We start from the raw sequence: 25,925 nt of genomic DNA, 5'->3' as shown, positions 1-25,925 counted from the left end.
TCCGAATTCAACATGTTTACTTTGAAAGTAAGGAGTTTGAACAATCCAATGTTAGGCCATCTACACACTAGGCAACCTAAGTTGGAAAGCAACTTAACGAATCTGTCAAAAAAGTTGAGAACATGTGTAATCAAATGGGAGCATACACACTAGGCAACTGGCAACTTTGGTCGGACCAACTTTTTTGATTCAACTCAGCATGTCGAGTCGCGCGCGATTTGTGTCGGCAACCTTTTCGTTCAATTGCTGTTGACGTTTTGATTTCTGCGTTCATTGAATTTCAATATATGTCAGTGGTGATGCAAAACAGTGTTTACAATATTGGCGCATCTGTTTCTATGAACGAACGAGATGTAAGTATTTTGCTACTTTGGTTTAGATTATATATAATATATATTCGTTTGACGTTAGGAAATGCCATCAATATGCAAGTTCTCTTGATATACCGTCCGGGAAGAGTGCTGAATTGGTCAAGGATGCTTATAATATTGGAGATTGAGCAAGAAGCACAGAATCCGCTGGATGTTTTTTTTCCAAGTTAACAGAAATTGTTGCTGTCTGTTGTAATCAGCGAGCCGAAATAAGTATGTTAGGTAAATATGTCACCTTTAGCTTGATGCCGTCGGTTATAATAATGATTCAACAAATTCCAACATATAGCCTAAGATTGGATAATTCTGGTCAGATTTCCCGGGAAACCGTTATCATCCCTGATTCTCGATTGTACCATTTGTGAAGGTGCGGTCTGCGAATATGTGACCCCTGGGAGAATTTTTCATATTTAGCGTTAGTGTATACATAAATCATTCTTTAGAAGAATTGTTGAAAATTTTTCTGTTTTCTTTATATAATTCTTTTCGGCTGTATTCTTATTTCAATGATTTTTTTATGTTTGTAAATATTGTTTGCTGGTTTGTGGTATTACTCCAACGAAAAATAAATATATACATCCATTTTTAAGAAATATTTAGAATTTAGAAAAAAAGCAGAACCCAAAAGAAATTCTGAAATCTATTGTACACACGAAGGAATATTAACACAACGGTACATTTTTTAAATAAAAATGGTATTATTGTTTGATATATGAGATGAAACACCTTCGAAAAAAGTACATCCAGGAATGCCAGATAAGCAGATTTTTTTTCTGCTATAGTGTAAATTGTATTTCAAATGTGCCCTTTTGATTCTATTGTAGTTTTAAGAAGCCGCGTATGCATTCAATTTGATTCGATGATTTGTGAAATTAAGTTTTTATTTATTTTTTCTTTGCCTGGTGTCAAGAAAAATCCCAAGTAAAGTAGTTTTTTTCAAACCAATTTTTCATAATTTGCTCTCCGTATGATTTTTTCGGCAGTTAAATAAATGGCATCTCTGCCAGCGATTAGGCAGTTTATGATGACGGATAAAAACTTAACGAATTCATCGCGTTCGAGTTGTCTCAATGTGCAGAGCTGAGTTGGCGATGCGATTGACATCGCCAACATAGATCGGGTTGCTGTTGCCTAATGTGTAGACGGCCTTAGATCTACTCATGGATTCTGATAGACCACGTTTGTACCCACCTTTGAAGTGTAAAAAAATAAATAAAAATGAAATTTTATTGATTGTGAAATTTTTCCTATCTATTGACGTAAACATCTTTGCGATTCAAAATGTTTTATCTTTACTACATGCTCAGTGTTTAGATTTTCATTTAACCCCCAATATATTTTTGTTAGACATAGTTCTACCTTTAAAAAACGAAAATCGAAATACTTAACCCGTGAAAATTTAAAATTCGCGATAATTTTCCGGCAAACCTCTTATTGTGATTTTAGCTTCGAATTAGATGCCCGTTTTAGTTGGAAGTTTAGTTAGAAGAAAGTTACCAGGTAATCGTTTTGACATCGGAATCCAACTTTATTTTATTGTATTGATTGGAGCTCCAGATTCAGATCCGAAACTGGTTGGAGTTTTTTTTGTCATGGACTGTTCCTATGTGTTCGCCGTAAACTCAACTAAATCGACTAAATGCCCATAGATAAATGACGCATGTAAATCTACGTCGATGCAATGAAAATCCTCCCTAAACTCGAGAGTCATTAAACGTATTTCTGAAAATGCAACTCTTAAATTTATCCAATTCCGTTGACTACTAATATTTTTTCATTTCTAACGCGCCTACGCTGTATTTTATGTTCGTTTTTGCCTCTTCATTTATTAAAGTCTACTTTCTTCGATAAATATGGATGAATATGACACAGCTTTGAACCAATTATCGATTTGGGAGTGGTGTTCTATGTATATATTTTAGAGCATTCTTCATACTTGGAAGCTTATTTAATCTTCTTGAACAGACCCAATGTTTCTGGAAAAACTATCTGGTGGCATTTCTATGTTTCTCAACGTAGGTATAAGATTGCGCCACTTATTATTACTTAGTTGAAATTTTTCATGCCAAGTAACACGCCTTGAACTTGTTCTGAGTGGTAAGTTTTAGAATACGCGTGACCAAAGTGCAAGTCGGAAGAACTCTGTCAACCACTCGGTCACGGGAGCTGCGGCTGATTGCATACCGAGTACTAAAATTGTCACTACAAATTTAGACCACTAACTTTGCTAATTTAATGCCAAAACGTTTACTCACCCTACCATATATTCATCTTGATAACTAGTTGAATTTAAACAATCTATAAATCCTGGTTTATACCAGTCAGCTCGAACGAAGATACTTTCCGAAACGTCAACTCACTCCGTCCCGTTTTAGTTCTTTTTCCGGTCAGCCATCGCGACTGAAAGTGAACACATTTCACTGCGTGAGTAAATTTTTGGCGAAGTTTGTTCAATTTTGTATTATTGATGGCCGGAAAATAATTGAATCATACTCGGAATATTCGTAGCATTATGTACCATCTACAAGAAATTATAAATGAGCTCTAGTGCATTTAAAAAGAGCTAGTTTTGCTGCATATTTGTTGTGTTCAGCCGCTGGTTGACGTTTTGACAACTCAAACAAACACGACATCGAATGTGGTGTGAAATACTTTTGGATAGCCGAGTGGTTCCGTAGATTATTGTCCGGCGCATCAAACCAACGTGGATCCTGAAGTGTTAAAGTGCTAATGTAAAACTTTTGATCTGTATAACTTTTAGATCATGGGCAAAATCATGAAATCCGGTAAGGTGGTACTCGTCCTCGGTGGACGGTACGCCGGTCGCAAGGCCATTATCCTTAAGACGTTCGATGACGGAACTACGGATAAGCAGTTTGGGCATGCCCTCGTTGCTGGTATTGACCGTTACCCTCGCCGAGTGACCCGTCGGATGAGCAAGGCCCGTCTTCACAAGCGGTCAAAGATAAAGCCATTCATTAAGGTGAGTTTGTTTTAATTCTGGAATTAGCAACATTGTTTTAGCGAAACATGTATTGAAAAAAGGACGTTCAATTTGTTTACAGTTATTTGTCCGTTTGCTCTTCGCTAGCTTTTCTAACGAAATATTGTTGACATGTTCCACAAGCGATGAAAATCTTATACACGTTTCGAGAAAACATCCGAATTGATCGTTATAGAGGCTTTAAACTACAAAGTTCATTCACATTTTTCCTTGGGAAAGGTCAATAGAAAGTCCTCAGAATTCACGATCGTTAGTCTAGTGAGCGGATGCGCTAAATCTACGTAATTTGGCTACGAAGACCTCTCGGATTGTATAATGTTAACGATAGATTAAACAGATAAAAATAACGGCTTCAGGTGATCTACGATTGCTGTTAATTCGTCAGAGACAATGCAAATGAAGAACAGTCCAGTTAATTTGATCGTATAATTTATGTTTCGGTTTATAACAAAACATTTATTCGACTGAACACACGTTTCCGGTACTACATGACGAATCCATTTCAGATGTTGAATTACAACCACCTGATGCCCACACGTTACAGCGTGCCAGACGTCAACCTAGACAGCAAATATTCCGTTAAGGACCTGAAAGACCCCGTCAAGCGCAAGAAGGCCCGTTTCCAGATCCGTGTCAAGTTCGAAGACAGACATAAGTCCGGAAAGAACAAATGGTTCTTCCAAAAGCTGCGCTTCTAAACATTTATTTGTTTAATCATTAAGGAAGAATGAGTATGGAAAAGAATGCTTGTAATAAAGAAACAAAACAGGAAAACAAGTGGACATAATTGCATATATATATATATATATATATATATATATATATATATATATATATATATATATATATATATATATATATATTATTAATTGAAGAACTAGATCTTTCAAACCGATAATAGTATGTTAAAAATGTATCATACACTTATTTTTCCGCATATTCAAAGGATTGAACATCGTAACCTAGGTCATGTACATTTTAGACCAGCGATACTCATCCTGCGGCCCGCGAGCCGCGTTTGGCCCTGTGGGCTCTTCTGGTTGGTCCATCTGGTGTGTATGATGGGCCCTATTCCAGAAAACGAGACGAGCAATTCGTCTCGTCACGGCTTCAGTCACTGTCGAGACGAGCAAAATATCCTATTCCAGTACGCGAGTTTCATTGAAATGTTTTATTTTATTTTCAGCCAAACTGTTAGTAGTTGAAATGATCGGTGAAATATTGTTTTACCATGGGAAAAATTGACGTCTAATTTTAGATATTATAGCATATATCGCAAGAAAAATTCTGCTTAATATACACTTGAAATCTCTTAATTTTACATTACATTTTTTGTAGGGTGGCAATGAACACTACACCACTTTTACCAAACAGCAAAAAATATATTGGATTTTACTCATACAGTATAATGTTTTCAAGCTGAGGGCATGTCTTCATATCTGGCAGTCCTGTCCGGAATTCGCGTTGACGGCGGAATGGTGTCGATATCTGGATACGACATTAATTTGTATGAGACCAACAATTCTTTATCAGATTTGTCGGCCCTAAGGCAGTTTTGAATTGCTAAAATTTGTATGAAATTTTTTTTCTTTGCGTTATTTACCTACTAGAAGTACGTTGTTTTGACCCTAGTTTAAACTATTTTCTATGAATTTTCAGACATTCTCACCAAAACTTTCCATTATAATATAAAATTTTCTTTAGGCACATATGATGTATGATATTTTTTCATTACTTACAAGCAAAAGTGATTTTCATTTACATAAAGTACTAATTTGATTTAGGGAAAATAATTTTCATTCATAATTTTTATTTTAAAATTGTGTTTATTTCTTCTGCAAACCCATATTGTCCTAAATATTGTCATGCCTTCTCCCCCATTTCGTAATACGAAGCTCAATGCCGACAACCCGGATAGCCTCCTCGTCACAGGACACCTCTATTTGGGCTGACGACTGCAAAGATGCCAGGTTTGAAGACATGTGTTCCAAGGCGCAAACGATTCCGCGCCCGCGCCCGCGTCGCATCGCATTCACTTTGCCCTCAGCCTAAGGTGAGGCCGTTTCGTCACTAAGTTGGTTAGGGGAGCGGTATATGAAAACAGTACGGAAGAAAGTAGAAGGGGAATTATTTGCTTGAAGCGTGAAAAAGACAGCCTAATCAGGAGCGAGCTTCAGCACTAGCGTATTGTGTTTTGTTTACAAATGAAACACAGTAGACTTCCAAGATGGCTGAAGAGTGTTTTTCAGGGTACAACTAAAACGTCAAATCCCTCATATTGCCAGTGTACCCAATATTGCTGCGGTTTACTGACATTTTGGTTCAATCAATTACTGTTGTGTACAACTCGGTGCGGTTATATAGTCGAATAGTGGCTAACTTTAAACTCCATGTGAAACTGAAATATGAATATCGCTCATGCAGTTAGAATAAAGCAGCGCATTTTTCGATTTCAATCCTCGTAAATGATATGTTGATAAACAAATGACGCCATATTGATTTTGATTTTGGGTAGCCTATATTCAATTGATGTCTAACCCCTGGTGCTTTTAGCAAGTTGGTCCACCTTAGAATATACTTTTAGGTGTCTTGATGTATTCGTTATGAAGACAATCCGTGTTGACGGCATTGAGCTTTGTATTAAGAAAAGGGGGAGTAGGCATGACAATATGGGTTTGCAGAAGAAATGAACACACTTTTAAAAATAAAATTATGAATGAATATTATTTTTTACAAATCAAATTAGTACTCCATGTAAATTAAAATCACTTTTGCTTGCAAGTAGTGAAAAAATATCATACAAAAATTGTGTCTAAAGATAATCGGCCTTATTCTGCGTGGCGTGTGAGGTGAGATGACAATTGTCACTTATGTCACGCGATTCCACCAGGCGTATGCCGTGAGAAATCTCACTTGAATGAACTCTCACTTTATTCCCGCTCTCAAATATACGTGACGATTGTCACATGAACTGGGATTTCTAGGTGACAATCGTCGACATGTCTTGAGGTGTCGACAGTGCATGAAAACAAATGAAAAAAGGAAGAGGAATAATAAGTGTTTTTTTGGGTCGTATAGAATCGATAGTAATGGTATTATATGTATCAATAAATTCAATTTATCTTCAATTTTCACAGTACGAAAGACAAATTGCAAGTAGTTTGTTTTTTTTGTGAAAGCGGTAGTGAGTCTGTTATTCCTCAATTGGACGAATAAGCACACCGAAATTATTTTCATTTCATGAAATCTATTTATTTTCTCTAAAATATATCTATCATATGGGTCTTGTGTTTCATCTATCTATCCGCGAGTCATCGTCACCGCACTGCATATCCATTTCAGAAGCCGTGGTATATGCCCGAGCCGGAGCCAGAGCAACAATTTAACACTGAGAGTGCAGAGAGCAGCAGCAACTACGACCAAAACAAACAAAAATGCTAAACTTTACAGGATGCAATCAACTGTTTCACCAAATCTAAATCAAATACCTGCAAATTCGGCAGAATGTCCTGATACACTAACAACAGGCCAGGTTAAATCAGATCTATAGATACGGTACTGACTGCAGCAAAACAAATATCTGACCTCTCTGAGCGAAACAAATAAAATTCTGGGATGCCAGATGTTTTTTCTCAAATATATGCGATAAAAATCTGAAATATTTGTAAATATGTGCTAATGTCTGACATACTGACCAGCTTCGTTTATCATATGGAATCAATAATGTTTTGTCACTATTTTAAATAGCCTGCAGCAGGAATAAAAGGTTATGATAAAAGTTAAATGTCTACAAATTCGTGAACACATGTGCGAATGTGGCATCTCTGATCAGATTTGGCAACCAGCAGAATGAACGCCTTGTCACTTGCTGTTCATCCTCTCACATACATCAAATGAACCTCTCACGGCATCCGAAACGACTGTAGGAATAGAGTGAGGAGAGTTGCGTGATGGTGATGTGACAATTGTCATCTCACCTCACACGCCGCGTAGAATCAGGCCGAATTTTATATTGTAATGGTAAGTTTTGGAGAGAATATCTGAAAATTCATAGAAAATAGTTTAAATTAGGGTCAGAACAACGTGATTCTAGAAGGTATATAACGCAAAGAAAAAAATTTCATACAAATTTTAGCAATTTAAAACTGCCTCAGGATCGACTAATCTGATAGAGAATAGTTGGCCTCATACAAACTAATGTCGCATCGAGATGTCGACACCATTCCGCCGTCAACGCGAATTGACTTATACTTATGACAGACATACAGCTGTACTTGCGTTGTACTTCGAAAATTGTATGTCTGTCACCATGTACAGCGCTAGAACCATGCAAGCAACTCGGTACAATCGCTGTACCTGTACCGCTGTACATGGCTACAGTTGTACTGTGCGCAGCGCCATAGACGGTTAGTGGTGGGTAGCATGAACAAGCAGAATCAAATCACTTGATAAACGTTCTTTTCATTGACTTTCTTTTAAGTTAATAACTCAGATTGGAAACTTTTTTGTTGTGTTGGATAGTTTAGACACTAAATAAAAACCTTTTTCATTGAAATATGTGGTGAAAATTGGAAAAATATCTGATTGTCAGTTTGACATACGGTACAATGTACAACCAAAGTATGTCTGTCATGGTACGATGGTACCTGTACAACGCTGTACACGTATAACGCAAGTACAGCTGTATGTCTGTCCCTGGTATTATACTTATGACAGACATACAGCTGTACTACCGTTGTACTTCGGAAATTGTATGTCTGTCACCATGTACAGCGCTAGAACCATGCAAGCAACTCGGTACAATCGCTGTACCTGTACCGACCTGTTTTACCGCTGTACATAGCTACAGTTGTACTGTGCGCAGCGCCACTAATGGTTAGTGGTGGGTAGCATGAACAAACTGAATCAAAACACTTGGTAAATATTCTTTTCATTGACTTTCTCTTGGGTTAATAACTCAGATTGAAACCTATTTGTTGTGTTTGATAATTTAGACGCTAAATAAAAACCTTTTTCATTGAAATATTGGTGAAAATACAATGCAATAAATTCAAACTTCTGATTGTCAGTTTGACATGCGGTACAATGTACAACCAAAGTATGTGTGTCATGCTATCGTGGTACCTGTACAACGCTGTACACGTACAGCGCTAGTACAGTTGTATGTCTGTCCATGGTATTATACTTATGACAGACATACAGCTGTTCTACCGCTGTACTTCGAAAATTGTATGTCTGTCACCATGTACAGCGCTAGAACCATGCAAGCAACTCGGTACAATCGCTGTACCTGTACCGACCTGTTTTACCGCTGTACATGGCTACAGTTGTACTGTGCACAGCGCCATAGACGGTTAGTGGTGGGTAGCATGAACAAGCAGAATCAAATCACTTGATAATCGTTCTTATCATTGACTTTCTCTTAAGTTAATAACTCAGATTGGAAACTTGTTTGTTGTGTTTGATAGTTTAGACACTAAATAAAAACCTTTTTCATTAAAATATGTGGTGCAAATTGGAAAAATATCTGATTGTCAATTTGACATACGGTACAATGTACAACCAAAGTATGTCTGTCATGGTACGATAGTACCTGTACAACGCTGTACTCTTACAGCGCAAGTACAGCTGTATGTCTGTCCCTGGTATTACCTTTACTCTGAGACAAAAATAAGTAGCGATTCTGAATTTGCGACAGTTTGAGCTTGAGCTTGGGTAGACTGTACAATTCGTAGTTGCTCTCCGTGATTGACCTGAACCAACCAAATTGCACAAAGAACTCACAGAATGACGCTTGGGACTAGCAAATCATTCTTGATGTGCAATTTTCGGTGATTTGAGCTTTAAATGGTCACTAACGACGCCGGCCACGTGCTTACAGTCACCAGAGGAAGGGACGAATGCTAGTATGATCTTCGCCGCCCGAAGGCCAGAAAGGTCGCCTCTATAGCGTGGTTTCTTAGTGCTTATCATGGAAGGGATAGTTGTTAGTGGGAATGGTTAAGAAAAATCAGGATTCACTGCGGTAAGTGATATGATTCCAAAAACGTGTCCTGTGAAACCAACAAGACGGGCGATATATTTCGTTAGTCATCGCGCGTACTCTGTATTGAACTCGAATTAGGATGGCGGAGAGTAATGTTTCGGAAACCTGAGAAGGTAACCGAGAGAACTACACGGATATAGAACCCCTAATGTGAAATTATGAACTCAAAATAGTTTCTGGAATTGAAAACCTATAAACAAAAAACTAATGCTTTTAGCTACATTTCTACACAAAAAAAAAACTACAAAATTGTCATGTACAAAATACAACTATCACATTTATTTTCCAGAAGTCTGACAGAGAAATTCAGCAAACAAAATTTTGAATGCGGATATTATTCATTAACTTATATCAGCATCATATTCATTTTTATATAACATATAAAACTACAGAATAAAAATCATCGATTATTTGCGGAAAAATATAAAATAAATACAACCGCAAAATATTTTTGTTTTAATAACATCATGCATCGTCGTGGTGGCAACCCGGGCGGGAATAAAACATCTACAAATCAAGACGGGTCTATGGTACTAGGTGAGGCCGTTTCGTCACTAAGTTGGTTAGGGGAGCGGTATATGAAAACAGTACGGAAGAAAGCAGAAGGGGAATTTTTTCCTTGAAGTGTGAAAGAGACAGACTGATCACGAGCGAACTTGGGCACAAGCGTATTGTGCTTTGTTTACAAACAAAACACAGTAGACTTCCAAGATGGCTGAAGAGTGGTTTTAGCAAGTTGGCCCACCTTAGGATATACTTCTACGCGCCTTGCTACAAATCGGTTAAACATGATATAAGAACTACACACAAAAGAAGTCTCTAGCTGAGTCACTAAAGCCGGGTTCAGACGGTGCGAGTAAGCATACGAGTCGATCTAGTCAGTTACTGCAGTGCAGCTACTCACACCGTGTGAACACATCATTCCAGTTAGTGTCATGTGTGATTCGGCGTGCGAGCTACTTCAAAGTTTTTTGAATTTACTCGCACTCGCATCCCTCAAAACGTCAAAAACAGAATTTAGCGCTCGAATCAGGGATGCCAAATCTTTACATTGTCTTGACATGTCTCTATTTTTAAGATATTTGAAAATGTGCGAAGATATTTATAGATTTGAAAATTATTGGAAAACTAATACGTTTTCTTTTTGAGATAACTTTATTGGGAATCTGAATATAAAATCATTATCGGGCACAATTTTCATTCAGAATTCACTCACAACTTGCAAAAAAAAGTATTGTTCTAAGAAACAGAATACATAATCGATATAAAAAAGTAGATTTTCCTTCATTATTTTAGTTTTCGAGGCGTATTTGTTCCTTCTGCAAATCTACTATCATTTTCATTTTCCTCATCTGACAAATTCGGACCTGATTGCTGTTTCTGACTATTTGATGAACATTTGAAAAATCGTCTGGCATCTCTGGTAAACCCGTGCCGTAGTATCTAGTTTCTTGCCAGCAGCTCACATTGTGTGAACGGACAAGGCGAGTCAACCATTTGTCAAGCGAGTTCACCGGGTCAGTAGCTGCTCATTGTGAAGTCAGCTACTAGCAACGTATAAATGGACCTTAACACTAAGAACATCTACCGTCAGAAAATCCGATTGATGGAGAAAATAATAGAAAGAGAAAGAGATAACAACTTAGCTCTTAATAGTGTTGCTTCAGCGTAATGCGCGCTATTTCTTTCTTCGTTGCAACCAAGGCGTTTATATCAATGTATAACAGGCGAAGCAACATCATCACTTCAATAAGAAGGGGATTACGGTTTGTGGAGCGGGGGTTGTTTGTTTTGTTATTGCTAGGATACGCCATTTTTGCATTTCCACATGCGAGAGTAGTGGAAATGAGAATGAAATTCTACAAAATCATCCCGTCTTTTGACGTAGGACTACGTCTTTCATTTCTATACCGGGGTGTAAAACCAAAGTTTCGAGAACGAAAGCGTTACGCTGGAGATCGAGATTTTGAGCGTTAATAGCTCTTAAACAACTGAACGAAATGGTATGATAAACACTTCATTTGAAAGATAAAATGTCTACGCGTCATATACTTGTTACTTTTTCATCCAAAAACTTGTTTCAATAGTCTTAAAATTGCTTTCAAAACAGGCTATTGAAATCACCAATCGGTATATAAGCGAGCGCCGCTCGTAAACCCACTCAGTTATGATTGAACAGCGATTGGAGCATGTTGTCGCTGTTGTTGTGAAGCTAATTTCGTTTATCATGAAAACGCTGATGAACGGTGTCACCAAGAGCCTGTTTGTGCACCTAAGGCCAAAAGGGAATCCATCAGGAGGAGAGTGATGCCACGGTTCCGCTTGAAACATCGGAGCAGCCGCCACACACACACACACACACACACATACACGCGCGGAATTCTCGTTGCTATCATCGTTGCTGAAAAATAATCTGCCAGTTCCCCTGGGAATTGAAAAATACATTCATGCGAGAGAGTTTATTTTAATGTTTTCTATCCATATAACACTGCAACCAAATACATTTGGTTTTGTTATTTTTCAATCAATCGCAATTAACAGGAAAGCTTCTGAATATTTTTTCCCCATCAGTGGAAATTTTCGTATCCAATATTGGATGCATAACATGAAAAACGGAAAATGTTTCACATCGCGAAAATCAAGTCATTTTCGAGCGATTATTTGCTTTCTACTCATATAATGCTGCGACCAAATACATTTCGTTTTGGATTTTTTCAATCAAGTGCGATCAACGTAAGACCACGTCTTTCGGCAATTTATTAGAGGTGCAATGAATCTTTAGGAATTCCCGCTCTACGCGCACTGGCAAACAATGTTTACTCAACAATTTCTCAAACGAGAAATGGGTGTTGTGAGAAAGGATTAGCGAACGCGAAAACGACAAACGGGAGAAAGATACGTTTGGAGGTTGAAGGAAATTGGCAGAAAACTTCTTCATTCTATCATTCAAATAATGTGATTCATACCACATCGTTTCGCCAGAAAGAGATTATTAATGTTCAAAGGAGGAATCGAGTCCTCCGAGGAAATTACCCAGCGCAAATTAGAGTCGACTATCGATTGCGGCATTCGTACACAAATAATTTTATAATGCAGTTTCACCAAAGTGATTTCTTCGGATATATTCACTACATCATGTCATGTATTTCATATTCTTCATTAAGAAATCCATATCCATGGCACCTATCGGTAACGAATTATTATCGAAACCACGATTTTCGCTAAATGCTCCTTTCAGATGGGCCTGTAAAAAACTTTTCTGTACTCTAATCCATCAAATTTGGAGCCCTGAAAAGGGCCGTTGATTATATGCTAAGCTAATATAGCACGCTCTCCTCGGATACGATGGGCCAGCTGGATGTCCTTGGGCATGATGTGACGCGTTTTTCATGGATAGCACACAAATTGGTATCTTCGAATAAGCCTCCTGCAGCGTCATAGCCGCGGAACTTTGGAAGCGCAAGTCGGTTTTGAAGTCCTGCGCAATTCCACGATCCAAATGCTGCAAAGGTAGCTGCGGATCAGCAATTCGGTCGACTTCTGATAGCGATGAATTTCACGCAAAGTTCCCGGTCGATAGCGATGTGGCTTCTCCACCTATCCTGCTATTGGTGCGCTTATCCGAGCTGACTTCGTGTGCCTTACCACCGAATGACTAACGAGCTGTCTGCGAAAGACTAACGAGCTCGAGTCCTCACGGTGCGAGAGTAGAGTAAGAAATGAACGAAAGCAAAGGAAGCGTCATTTTATAAACCATAAAAGTATAGAATCTAAATCCCACCCTTATTATATTCGTGAATATACAGTAAGCTTATATAATAAAGAGGGTGGGGTTTACATTCGATTCTTTTATGTTTTATAAAATGACACTTCCCTTGCTTTCGTTCATTTCTTACTCTACTCTCGCACCGTGAGGACTCGTTTCATCGGGACTAAGCAGACAGCTCGTTAGTCATTCGGTGGTAAGGCACCACGAAAGCAGCTCGGATAAGCGCACCAGCCGCAGGAAGCGTGAAGAAGCCACATCGCTATCGACCGGGAACTTCGCATGAAATTCGTCGCTATCAGAAGTCGACCGAATTGCTGATCCGCAAGCTACCTTTGCAGCATTTGGTTCGTGGAATTGCTCAGGACTTCAAAACCGACTTGCGCTTCCAAAGTTCCGCGGTTATGACGCTGCAGGAGGCTTATTCGAAGATACCAATTTGTGTGCTATCCATGCAAAACGCGTCACATCATGCACAAGGACATCCAGCTGGCCCATCGTATCCGAGGAGAGCGTGCTATATTAGCTTAGCATATAATCAACAGCCCTTTTCAGGGCTCCAAATTTGATGGATTAGAGTTCAGAAAAGTTTTTTACAGACCGAACTGAAAGGAGCATTTAGCGAAAATCGTGGTGTCGATGATAATTCGATACCGATAGGTGCCATGGATATGGATTTCATAATGAAGAATATGAAATACATGACATGATGTAGTGAATATATCCCCATGTCGAAGAAATCACTTTGATGAAACTGTTTACCGTTTGTCGTTTTTAAGTGTTGGGAAAGGGCATTATTTTTGCTGAGTAAATTCCAAGAAAAAATCCATTCATTCCTTGCTGCGGATCAACGGAACAGTGATAATCATTTCATACAAAAGATAAAATGTCCAAGAGTTATATGATTGCTATTTATTGAGTCGGAAAATTGTTTCAATAGCTTAATGATAGCTTCGAAAACAGGTTATAAAATGACGCTTCCTTTGCTTTCGTTCATTTCTTACTCTACTCTCGCACCGTGACGACTCGACTTGCGCTTCCAAAGTTCCGCTGCAGGAGGCTTATTCGAAGATACAAATTTGTGTGCTATCCACGTAAAACGCGTCACATCATGCCCAAGGACATTCAGCTGGCCCGTCGAATCCAAGGAGAGGGTGCTATATTAGCTTAGCATATAATCAACGGCCCTTTTCAGGGCTCCAAATTTGATGGATTAGAGTTCAGAAAAGTTTTTTGCAGGCCAAACTGAAACGAGAATTCTCGTTTGGATGCCATACAGCATCGAGAAAATTCCGGAAAAATCTAATCGTTGCTGAAAAATAATCTGCCAGTTCCCTGGAAATTGAAGAATACATCCATGCGTTTTAATGTTTTCTAATTATATGGCGAACACAGCGACCAAATACATTTGATTTCGTAATTTTTCAATCAAGTGTAATCAGCTGGAAAGCTTCTGAAGATTATTCTTTCCCATCTGTAGGATATTTTCGTATCCAATAACGGATGCATAACATGAAAAACGGAAAATGTTTCGTATCGCCAAAATTATATAATTTTCAATCGATTATTGCTCAGTCGCCGAAATTTTCATACTCAGAGAGTTCATTCTCCTCTAGTTTGCCTTCCAAATTGCCATCGTAAACCACACCTTCTCTCGATTCAATCACGCACGAAAAGCATACTGAAATGATATTCTGGTGGTGAAACCCATTCATTTTTCGTGAGGCGTCGTGCACAAATTACGTAACGCGATAAGGGGGGAGGGGTTAGATGTTGCGTTACTTTCTGTTTATTAGAGATAGGAAATTGCGTTACGAAAGGGGGAGGGGAGGTTCAAAATCCGGATTTTTGCGTTACGTAATTTGTGCACGACGCCTGAGGACATCGACAAGACAACATCGTTACTGAACGAGCTGAACGGCGAGGGATCGAGGTATTCATTACCTGGCTTGACTTGACCTGAAGAAAGGAAGGTCTTGAATTATAGAGACTTTAAACTTTTGCAGTTCATCCGTCTCTTGCCTTGAGAAAGGCACTCGATCCCTCGCCGTCCAGCTCGTCCAGCAACGATGTTGTCCAGTCGGTGTCCACACAAAGAATGAATGGACTTGACCTGAAATGCAATCAGTTTGTTTTAACTGTGAGGGAGCGCAGAAAAGCCGATCGATCAGAAGGAGAAGAGAAGGTGACCAAGAGAGTATCAGCAATACGGTTCCTCGGGAAGACATAGAAGCAGCCGCCACACACACACACACACACATACACGCGCGCAACTCTTTTCGTTTGCTGGTTATCGAGAGGAAACCTGGAAAGAAATGATCGTTGCTGAAAAATAATCTGCCAGTTCCCCTTGGAATTGAAAATTACATTCAAGCGAGTTTATTTTAATGTTTTCTATCCATATAATACTGCGACCACATACATTTGGTTTTGTGATTTGTCAATCAAGTGCAGTTAACAGGAAAGCTTCTGAAGATTATTCTTCAGAACAAGGTTTTTTGTAAATTTCGGCGACTGAGCAATAATCGATTGAAAATTATATAATTTTGGCGATACGAAACATTTTCCGTTTTTCATGTTATGCATCCGTTATTGGATACGAAAATATCCTACAGATGGGAAAGAATAATCTTCAGAAGCTTTCCAGCTGATTACACTTGATTGAAAAATTACGAAATCAAATGTATTTGGTCGCTGTGTTCGCCATATAATTAGAAAACATTAAAACGCATGGATGTATTCTTCAATTTCCAGGGAACTGGCAGATTATTTTTCAGCAACGATTAGATTTTTCCGGAATTTTCTCGATGCTGTATGGCATCCAAACGAGAATTCTCGTTTCAGTTTGGCCTGCAAAAAACTTTTCTGAACTCTAATCCATCAAATTTGGAGCCCTGAAAAGGGCCGTTGATTATATGCTAAGCTAATATAGCACCCTCTCCTTGGATTCGGCGGGCCAGCTGAATGTCCTTGGGCATGATGTGACGCGTTTTACGTGGATAGCACACAAATTTGTATCTTCGAATAAGCCTCCTGCAGCGGAACTTTGGAAGCGCAAGTCGAGTCGTCACGGTGCGAGAGTAGAGTAAGAAATGAACGAAAGCAAAGGAAGCGTCATTTTATAACCTGTTTTCGAAGCTATCATTAAGCTATTGAAACAATTTTCCGACTCAATAAATAGCAATCATATAACTCTTGGACATTTTATCTTTTGTATGAAATGATTATCACTGTTCCGTTGATCCGCAGCAAGGAATGAATGGATTTTTTCTTGGAATTTACTCAGCAAAAATAATGCCCTTTCCCAACACTTAAAAACGACAAACGGTAAACAGTTTCATCAAAGTGATTTCTTCGACATGGGGATATATTCACTACATCATGTCATGTATTTCATATTCTTCATTATGAAATCCATATCCATGGCACCTATCGGTATCGAATTATCATCGACACCACGATTTTCGCTAAACGCTCCTTTCAGTTCGGTCTGTAAAAAACTTTTCTGAACTCTAATCCATCAAATTTGGAGCCCTGAAAAGGGCTGTTGATTATATGCTAAGCTAATATAGCACGCTCTCCTCGGATACGATGGGCCAGCTGGATGTCCTTGTGCATGATGTGACGCGTTTTGCATGGATAGCACACAAATTGGTATCTTCGAATAAGCCTCCTGCAGCGTCATAACCGCGGAACTTTGGAAGCGCAAGTCGGTTTTGAAGTCCTGAGCAATTCCACGAACCAAATGCTGCAAAGGTAGCTTGCGGATCAGCAATTCGGTCGACTTCTGATAGCGACGAATTTCATGCGAAGTTCCCGGTCGATAGCGATGTGGCTTCTTCACGCTTCCTGCGGCTGGTGCGCTTATCCGAGCTGCTTTCGTGGTGCCTTACCACCGAATGACTAACGAGCTGTGGTGCTTCTGACACTCGACCGCAACGGTTATGTTGTTAGCGCCATTCTAAAAGAGAAGCATAGAAATAAAAGTTTTCTCCTACAACCGGATGCAAAGCTTTTTTCAAAGCTGTGTTCGGTCCTTAATATAGCGTTTCTTTTAGCAACAGTTGTCCGGACATCAGGAAAGGAGGAAGCAGCCGAGAAGCCCCCAACGGCCATTCAGGAAGTTGGTTCGGTCGGATTGGCCACTGTTACGGACAGCTGAGGCTTATCGCGGATCGAGTTACAGATCCATAAGATAAGCAATATTTGAGATTATATTTAGAAAAGACCTCCAAGCGAGGTATAGAAACGTTTAGAAAGGACCAATGTAAGGCAATTAAAAGATGTAAGAGCTCAAGTGTTTTGTTAGGCTAGAAAAAGCTTGTAGTTCGAAATTATTGCCGGTCATAAATTCAGAATGGACGAATATTTAAATAGCGTCCGGTAAACAATTTAATGCATGCATCATTTAGGATGCATTTTTATTACCCTTTTCCATCCCTAGCTGCGCTCAGCCAGATACACCAGCAGGGTGTAATAAAATAAAAGGATGTTATTTAGAGCGAAGGATGGAAAGGGGAAATCCAAGAATAAGATAGGCGCACCGACGAGGTGCTATAAACTTAAGGTATTTTCTTAGGGTAGTGCAGCCGTCTCAGACTGCACGTTACCATACGCTAGAAGAAGGGACAAGGAAGGTAGATGATCTAAACGAAACCGATATGTTATCGGTTTTCAAGAGAGAGAGAGGAGATGTTCCTCGTCAATCTTAGTTTAAGGAACCATGTATATATTGTGAAACTTTTGAATAAATTTTTTAGTATTGTAACAGAACTCACGCGAAAGCGTTAAAATTTTTCTTTCAATAGAGAAATTTTTCATGGTGGCTCCAGAGAGGAGCAAGTTTTTCCTTTTATTTAAGTACAAAATGTGTTAATTTGCGAACTCTTCTCGGCAGTGGATGCCAGAGGTGATGTTCGTGAAATCTTCTCAGCAGTGAATGCGAGAAGTGTGAATTTGTGAATTCTCAAAGGCAGTGGATGCCTAAAAAGTGCATTTCTTTCGTGAATTTTATCAAAAGGCAGTGGATGCCTAAAAAGTGTATTCGTTTCGCGAATTTTCCTAAGGCAGTGGATGCCTAAAGAGTTTATTATTTTCGCGAATTTTCCTAAGGCAGTGGATGCCTAAAGAGTGTATTATTTTCGCGAACTTTCCTAAAGGCAGTGGATGCCTAAAGAGTGTATTATTTTCGCGAATTTTCCTAAGGCAGTGGATGCCTAAAGAGTGTATTATTTTCACGAACTTTCCTAAGGCAGTGGATGCCTAAAGAGTGTATTATTTTCGCGAACTTTCCTAAAGGCAGTGGATGCCTAAAGAGTGTATTATTTTCGCGAATTTTCCTAAGGCAGTGGATGCCTAAAGAGTGTATTATTTTCACGAACTTTCCTAAGGCAGTGGATGCCTAAAGAGTGTATTATTTTCGCGAACTTTCCTAAAGGCAGTGGATGCCTAAAGAGTGTATTATTTTCGCGAACTTTCCTAAGGCAGTGGATGCCTAAAGAGTGTATTATTTTCGCGAACTTTCCTAAGGCAGTGGATGCCTAAAGAGTGTATTCTTTTCGCGAACTTTCCTAAGGCAGTGGATGCCTAAAGAGTGTATTCGTTTCGCGAACTTTACTAAAGCAGTGGATGCTATATACACACATAAATATATGTTAATTCAAGTACCAGAAGGCAGTTATTATAAATATGACCAACTGCCGCAGCAGCACGTGGTCGTGGAGTTAGAAGCAAGAGGTAGCAGCAGTATCCTCGGCACAATCGGAGAGACCATCGCTAGAGATACCAGGAACTGTCAACCAGCGGAACCAGAAGCAAGCGGTGGCATTAGATGCAGCAGCACCAGCATTGGCACTATCAGAAGTGACAAGAACAATCCGAGCCAGAAGGTTTGGACCACTCAAGAACCAGTCGGCACCAGCAGCAGCAGTAGTATCCCAGCACCAGATGAGTTAATCGAAAAACAGGTATAGAATTAATCTATATTAAGAATTATAGGGGTTGCGATAGCAACCATGGGAGTTTTTAAAATAGGGGCCAAGAGAGCAAAGAAATGATAAAGGAATAAATTCGTACGGTCAAGTGAGCCAACATTAAAATATAAACAATAAAATTAGTAGGAATATGGAAAACACATACAAGATGATTACCACTAAATACTTCACACGTAATGTGAAGGGTCACTGTCACCTATGTCACGAGTCTGATGAGGAACAGATGATTTATTGTTGCGAGTGTGAGCGATGGTTCCACTTGAGTTGCACTAATCTAAAGCAAGCCCCTCTAACGGGTGATCGGTGGATCTGTGTCAAATGCACAGATCTAGAATATAATTATTCGAAGAAAGTGCGAATAAGTGACTTAATAGGAATACTCGCTACTAGCATATATCCTAGTGGGTGGGGAAATTATTATAAGGAGGATATGCCAACCAAGCCGCCTCCATTTAGGGTAATTAGTGAATTGCATAGGCGAGTAAATGGCAATTCTGAATCTGAGTTTAGAAACTCAGAGGAATGCCATCAATTAAAAATGCCTCCTCCTTGGAATCCTGATCTAGTTGATTGCAGGAGGAAAGGTAATGATTCAGATGACAAAGTATTTGAATCATCTAAAGTAACCAGATTAATTGCACCTCCTCCGTGGAACCCTAAGTTGGCTAGGTATATGAGGAGGAAAAATGACAATTCATCTGAGTCAGAAGATTCAGATGATGAAGACAAACTTGAAGTGATACAAGTTGAAATGAATGAAAAACTAGGAGATGTTAGTCCTCAGAGCGGTGAAGATGGCTGCTCATTCCCAGTGAGGAAAGAGCCATTTAAAACCATATCAGTCGCAAAACGCGAATCTGATTATGAGAATAGTTTGCCCGCAATAGGCAAAACGGGTATCATCACAGATGTATGGGCTGTGATAGAAGAAAATACGAAAACCTCCACAGAAAGAGGAATTATGGCGGAAAAGAAAAAACCATGCGTGATGCATGAAGTCAGGGCGGATGAGATATCTGCAAATAAAGAAATAGCGGATTCCAATAATGGAAACGCTAAAAATTTTAAGATAGAAAAACTATCTATCAACCTTCAAGATCCAGAATGGGAAAGGCCAGCTACTGGATTAATTAAGAATTCTGTTGCAACACTGATTGTTGAACAGAAAATAAAATACCCAACTGAAAAACGGTTTGAAGAAATAGAACCACCTGTAGCAGTAGAGGAAGTAGTCCTCAGAAATAGAACAAAAATATTAGCAAAATTTTATTTGAAGACGAAAGCCTGGCGTGAAGGTTTTAAAAAATTCCTTAGAAGTGCAAAGTTCATCCCAAAAATTGGGAGCCAATGTAAAACCAAAAGTGTTATCATCAAGATGGATGATTCATCACAAGATGCTAACATACAATTTGAAAACTCAACAAATATAGAGATTTGTGTTATTGAGCCTCCGAGGAAGGTAGCGCCAGAAATAACACCAAAGGAATTGTTTATAAATGAATCTTCATTTCTTCCAAGGAGAAATAATTCCCACAATAGAAAATCATATTCAGTCGATAATTATAGTATTGGAAATCTCGATAAATACTGTACCCCAGATTACCAGTATCCTCGACGTCGTATCAAAAACGACTTCCACTCTGTAACCGCGAGTTACACTATTGTACCATCATTAACGAAATATGATGAATATTCTATTTTGCAAAATTTGTGACATGTTGACAATATTTAGTCATAGGGCAACACATATAAAATAATGCGATCGTTATAGTTAAAAGCCATAGATTCGTATAAAATAGGACTACTTATAATTGAAAAATTATGGCTCTGAATAACTTTCAAATCTTTAGAAGACTGTTTCCTAAGTATTAGGGGCGTCTATTTACCTGTATGACAACGAGAGCAATACATCTTGAGTTAGCGCAAGATATAAGTTCGGATTCTTTCATTATATGTTTCCGCAATTTGCAAAATTATGGCCCAGATAGGGAAATTATTACCGTAGATCAAAACTATAAACTCTCTAATATAGAGGTTGGAAAGTTTGTTTTTCAACGTTTGTAATATGTTGATATTCTTTATATCTATATAAAGTATAGAAAATCTTAAGCTTGATAAAATATAAAGACGAAAATCTTAAAATGGAAATTTAACAAAACTGTTAACTGAATTAATTAGAAAATATTTTTAGGCAAATGATTTGCTTGAAGTTCAGCAAGTGAGCTGCTGAAAGACTTTAATACAATTTAAGATACAATTGTTTCGTTATAAAATGGACCCAATAAAATGATAACTTGTAAGGTCCAAAATATCAATTAGAGCAAAAAAGAAGAGACTGTCTGGTCAAGCGTCAAGCATTTGGAATGCTAAAAACATTACTCTGATGGGTTAAAAGTATAGCAAGTATTCTGCTGAAAAATATACATTGACCACTAAAGAAAAAATTATGGCGCAGCAAGTGATATGCTGAAGCCAGTTTCTATACGAATGATTGGCTCAAAGCTCAGTAAGTGAATTGCTGAAAGGAGCGATATCAACTGTAAATTAGTTGATGGTAGAAAAAATTAAAAATACAGCTATGAAGAATTTGGAAGACTGATTTGTTAGCAAGAGGATTGCTTAACCTTCAGCAAGTGATTTGCTGAAGGGGTCAAAACCAAAAGTTTCTTTTTTAAGCAAGTGAATTGCTTAAAACTCAGCAAGTGGATTGCTGAGAGTAACAACATCACCAGTAAGTCGGTTGATGAAATACAGCATGTGAGATGCTGAAGAAAGATTTTTTAAACAAGTGGTTTGCGAAGCTCAGCATGTGAGTTGCTGAGAATATGATCAATGCATTATTCAAATGAATATTAAAAGCATAGCTTCCAGTCTTAACTGAGGGAAAGATTGGAGATGGTTAACTATACAATGTAGATGACATTATGAGTTATTTGAATACAAGTAACAGGAAAAAAAATTGAATGAAATTTTTAAATGTATTTCAAAGTATATCACACTATGAGAGCATGAGTTGCATGCATAAAGAAAACGACTTGAAAAAGTTTATGTGAGCTACGATCAGTCGTATTATATGATTAGTCGGAACAGTTACATGAGAACTGAGGCTTTAAAATTGGATTTAGTATTCAGAGACAAACTTTAATGTTAATACTTGCTGAAGGAACGGTAATTGTACTACCAAAAGATTAGCACATTGACTAATTATTTCAAAAGGATGTTTTGAGAAAAACAATATCAGCAATGTAACAAGACAACTAGCAAAGGGATGTTGGATTCAAGATTCCTTTCTTGGCAACGAGATAACTTAGCATTAAAATGGAACGTTGTGTTTGATGAAAGAAAATCTTATAAGAGAAAAGAAAATGTAATTTGCATTTCCTTTAATGGAAAATATTATATAACACTGAACCTCAATGAATAATTTTCCAAAAAGAAACTTGAAGTTAGTTTATATAATTAACGGTTATATCAAATTACTAGTGAGAGCAATTATTCGAAATTTACGAATGTTTACGATTAGTTTGCATAACTGTATGCAGAATAAAAATGAAACAAAAAATACTATTATTAATAAAACAAATAATAAGTTATGTTTTCTAGTATAAACTTGTAAGTGTAAGTGTAAGGAAAAGATAATAATGTGAGTGAAATCAAATCACACAATAAAACACAGAATAAAGCGATACAGCTACAGATGGAAATATGTTCAAGCAAATGTATATGATTTAGAACATGTAGAACGACTATCAAAAATTTAAATTAAAATGTAGAAAAGAATGATAATACTGAAGAATTTGGTAAATCTATGTAGTAGATTTACGGAGTCCGGAATGTTACGGACAGCTGAGGCTTATCGCGGATCGAGTTACAGATCCATAAGATAAGCAATATTTGAGATTATATTTAGAAAAGACCTCCAAGCGAGGTATAGAAACGTTTAGAAAGGACCAATGTAAGGCAATTAAAAGATGTAAGAGCTCAAGTGTTTTGTTAGGCTAGAAAAAGCTTGTAGTTCGAAATTATTGCCGGTCATAAATTCAGAATGGACGAATATTTAAATAGCGTCCGGTAAACAATTTAATGCATGCATCATTTAGGATGCATTTTTATTACCCTTTTCCATCCCTAGCTGCGCTCAGCCAGATACACCAGCAGGGTGTAATAAAATAAAAGGATGTTATTTAGAGCGAAGGATGGAAAGGGGAAATCCAAGAATAAGATAGGCGCACCGACGAGGTGCTATAAACTTAAGGTATTTTCTTAGGGTAGTGCAGCCGTCTCAGACTGCACGTTACCATACGCTAGAAGAAGGGACAAGGAAGGTAGATGATCTAAACGAAACCGATATGTTATCGGTTTTCAAGAGAGAGAGAGGAGATGTTCCTCGTCAATCTTAGTTTAAGGAACCATGTATATATTGTGAAACTTTTGAATAAATTTTTTAGTATTGTAACAGAACTCACGCGAAAGCGTTAAAATTTTTCTTTCAATAGAGAAATTTTTCAGCCACTTTGACCGGCAGTTTTCACTGCCCCTTGCGTGTCCCGCTGTTTGCGCCCGTTTCATCAGCAACGTTTTCCCTGCCAGTGACGCGCGATTTTGGCGCAATTTCTACTCGTCAATCATCAGCAGCTCAGGAGGTGTGGAGAGAGGTTTTCTTCGCTTCGTCGCTTCGAACCGCTGCGGCGATTGCCCTGCCGTCGGCGGTATCCGGTCCCTTCCCCGCTACCCCACTACCATTTGGTGGTGTATTAGGAGTGGTTCTTCAACACGATCGGTGAGTGACCAAACCTTTCTTAATACCAGGAGTTAGTGAGAGTTAGGACGCCCAAAGGGTATAGGTTAAAAAAAATAATTTTTTACTACATATCCCAAATTGATTTTAATTTAACTGACATTTAAAAAGTGATTTTTTCCAAGTGTTTTTAAAAATAGTGTTTTTCCGCCAAGTGATTTCGGTGTTTGTTCTTGTAACTGCGTCGGCATTGTCCCCCGCCGTTACTGTCCTCCGCCGTTTTCGTCCCCCGTCGCACGTCGTATAGTCTACTTTGGTTCGTGAATATTTTTCCGCGCCTGGCTGTATTTCGATATAGCCAGGCCCCAATCATGGCTTCCAGCAGCTCCGGCGCCGGAAGGCCAACCAACATTTACAGAGGTGTTACCACCTCTCGTACCTTGCCCAGATGGGCTGATCCTTTTGGTGGCAACTTGCAAATATTATTGTTGAGAGCCACTGAAGGTAACATTCTTCCATCGAATCCTTTCACCGTTTCCAAATCGATCCAAGGAGTGATCGGTACGGAATTTAAAGACGCGAAACCTCAACGCGACGATAAAAATCGCCTGCAATATGCGCTACATTTACGAGATGAAAAACTCGTTCAATTGCTTCTGGGTACAAAGTCGCTGATCGACGAAACACCCATCGAAATTTTATACCATCCCACCTTGAACCAACGCAAATGCGTTGTGTCCTGTCGTGACGTAATGTTCTTAAACGAAGACGTCCTCCTAACTGAACTAGCCGACCAAAATGTGATCGGCGTTAAAAAAATCCTACGATTTGACCCAGTCTTGAAGGAAAGAGTTCCTACTTCAACAATGATCCTTACCATTAACGGAACAGTTATCCCTGAAGCAATTAACTTCGGATTCCTCCGTGCTTCAACCAGGAATTTTTATCCAAACCCGATGCAATGCTTCGGATGCTTCGCTTTCGGCCACACTTCCAAAAAATGCGCCAAAAAAATCCAGCTTTGTCGTAACTGCGGTGTAGCCCACCCTGAACTTAACACAAATAGTAACGATAAGGACAAAATTAAAAATTTTATCTGCAATGCACCTGCCTCTTGTGTGAACTGCAAGGGAAATCACGCCTCTACCAGTAGGAAGTGCCCAGCGTGGATCGCAGAGGATAACATCACCAGAGTCCGAATTGACCAAGGTGTATCTTATAAGGAAGCTAAATCCATTTTTGAGAACAAAAATGGTCCTTCCTTTGCTAGTAAGCTTCAAGAAAGACTAGTCAAAATCCAGAATACTGGTTGTTCTCAATGCAAATGCAACTGCAATCAGGCTAAGCCAACTTCTTCAGAAAAAGCAGTTCCAACCCCGTCCAGTAATCCACAGGAATCGGAACTCAGCACCTCCTCGTCAGATTCAGAATCCGACCCAGAAATTTCTATGGAAATCGAAACTACCCCTTCCAACAAGAGGAAAAATACAAACAAAAGGTCAACCTCAGATGAATTCAAATCATCAGAAGAGGAAATTTTTAGAGGAAAAGAATCCAATAGGAAGAAATCCAAAAACCAAAAATATAACTCAACCCAACCAGCCAACGAATCCAAACCATCCACTTCCTTCCAACCATCCACTTCCCCCCAACCATCCACTTCATTCCAACCAACCACCGCAACCAAAACTAAAACTTCCAACCAATCCAACCATTCAAACAAACCCACCCCACCTGGCAACAAATCAATTGCCAAAGCTTCCAAAAATGATCCTAGACTGAAGAACAAATCCAGCAAATCTACCCATTCCTAATCTCAAGTCTTCTGATGAGGAAAACAAGCAAACCAAAAAAGTCCAACGGAAACGGACAAGGAACGAACAAACAAATCAAATAAATGAAAGAAACAACACACACACACCAACAATAAACACCCACATAACAACAATCAACAATCACATGCTAACACTCTATACCACTCCACTCCAAATAAAAATAACACTAACA

At 38.6% G+C, this 25,925-nt stretch overlaps 1 protein-coding gene across 1 annotated transcript; it reads left to right on the top strand.

Annotated features, from left to right (window-relative positions):
- The first annotated feature begins 2,666 nt into the window (after window positions 1-2,666).
- On the top strand, window positions 2,667-4,152 carry LOC129766486 (60S ribosomal protein L27). Its single transcript, XM_055767054.1, has 3 exons — window positions 2,667-2,795; window positions 3,133-3,354; window positions 3,882-4,152. The coding sequence occupies exons 2-3, from the start codon at window positions 3,136-3,138 to the stop codon at window positions 4,071-4,073; spliced, it is 411 nt and encodes a 136-aa protein (XP_055623029.1). The 5' UTR covers window positions 2,667-2,795; window positions 3,133-3,135; the 3' UTR covers window positions 4,074-4,152.
- Window positions 4,153-25,925: the final 21,773 nt, after the last annotated feature.

Source organism: Toxorhynchites rutilus, chromosome 2, assembly GCF_029784135.1.
Source record: "Toxorhynchites rutilus septentrionalis strain SRP chromosome 2, ASM2978413v1, whole genome shotgun sequence".
NCBI lineage: Eukaryota > Metazoa > Arthropoda > Insecta > Diptera > Culicidae > Toxorhynchites > Toxorhynchites rutilus.
This window is presented reverse-complemented; position numbering and strand designations above follow the sequence as displayed.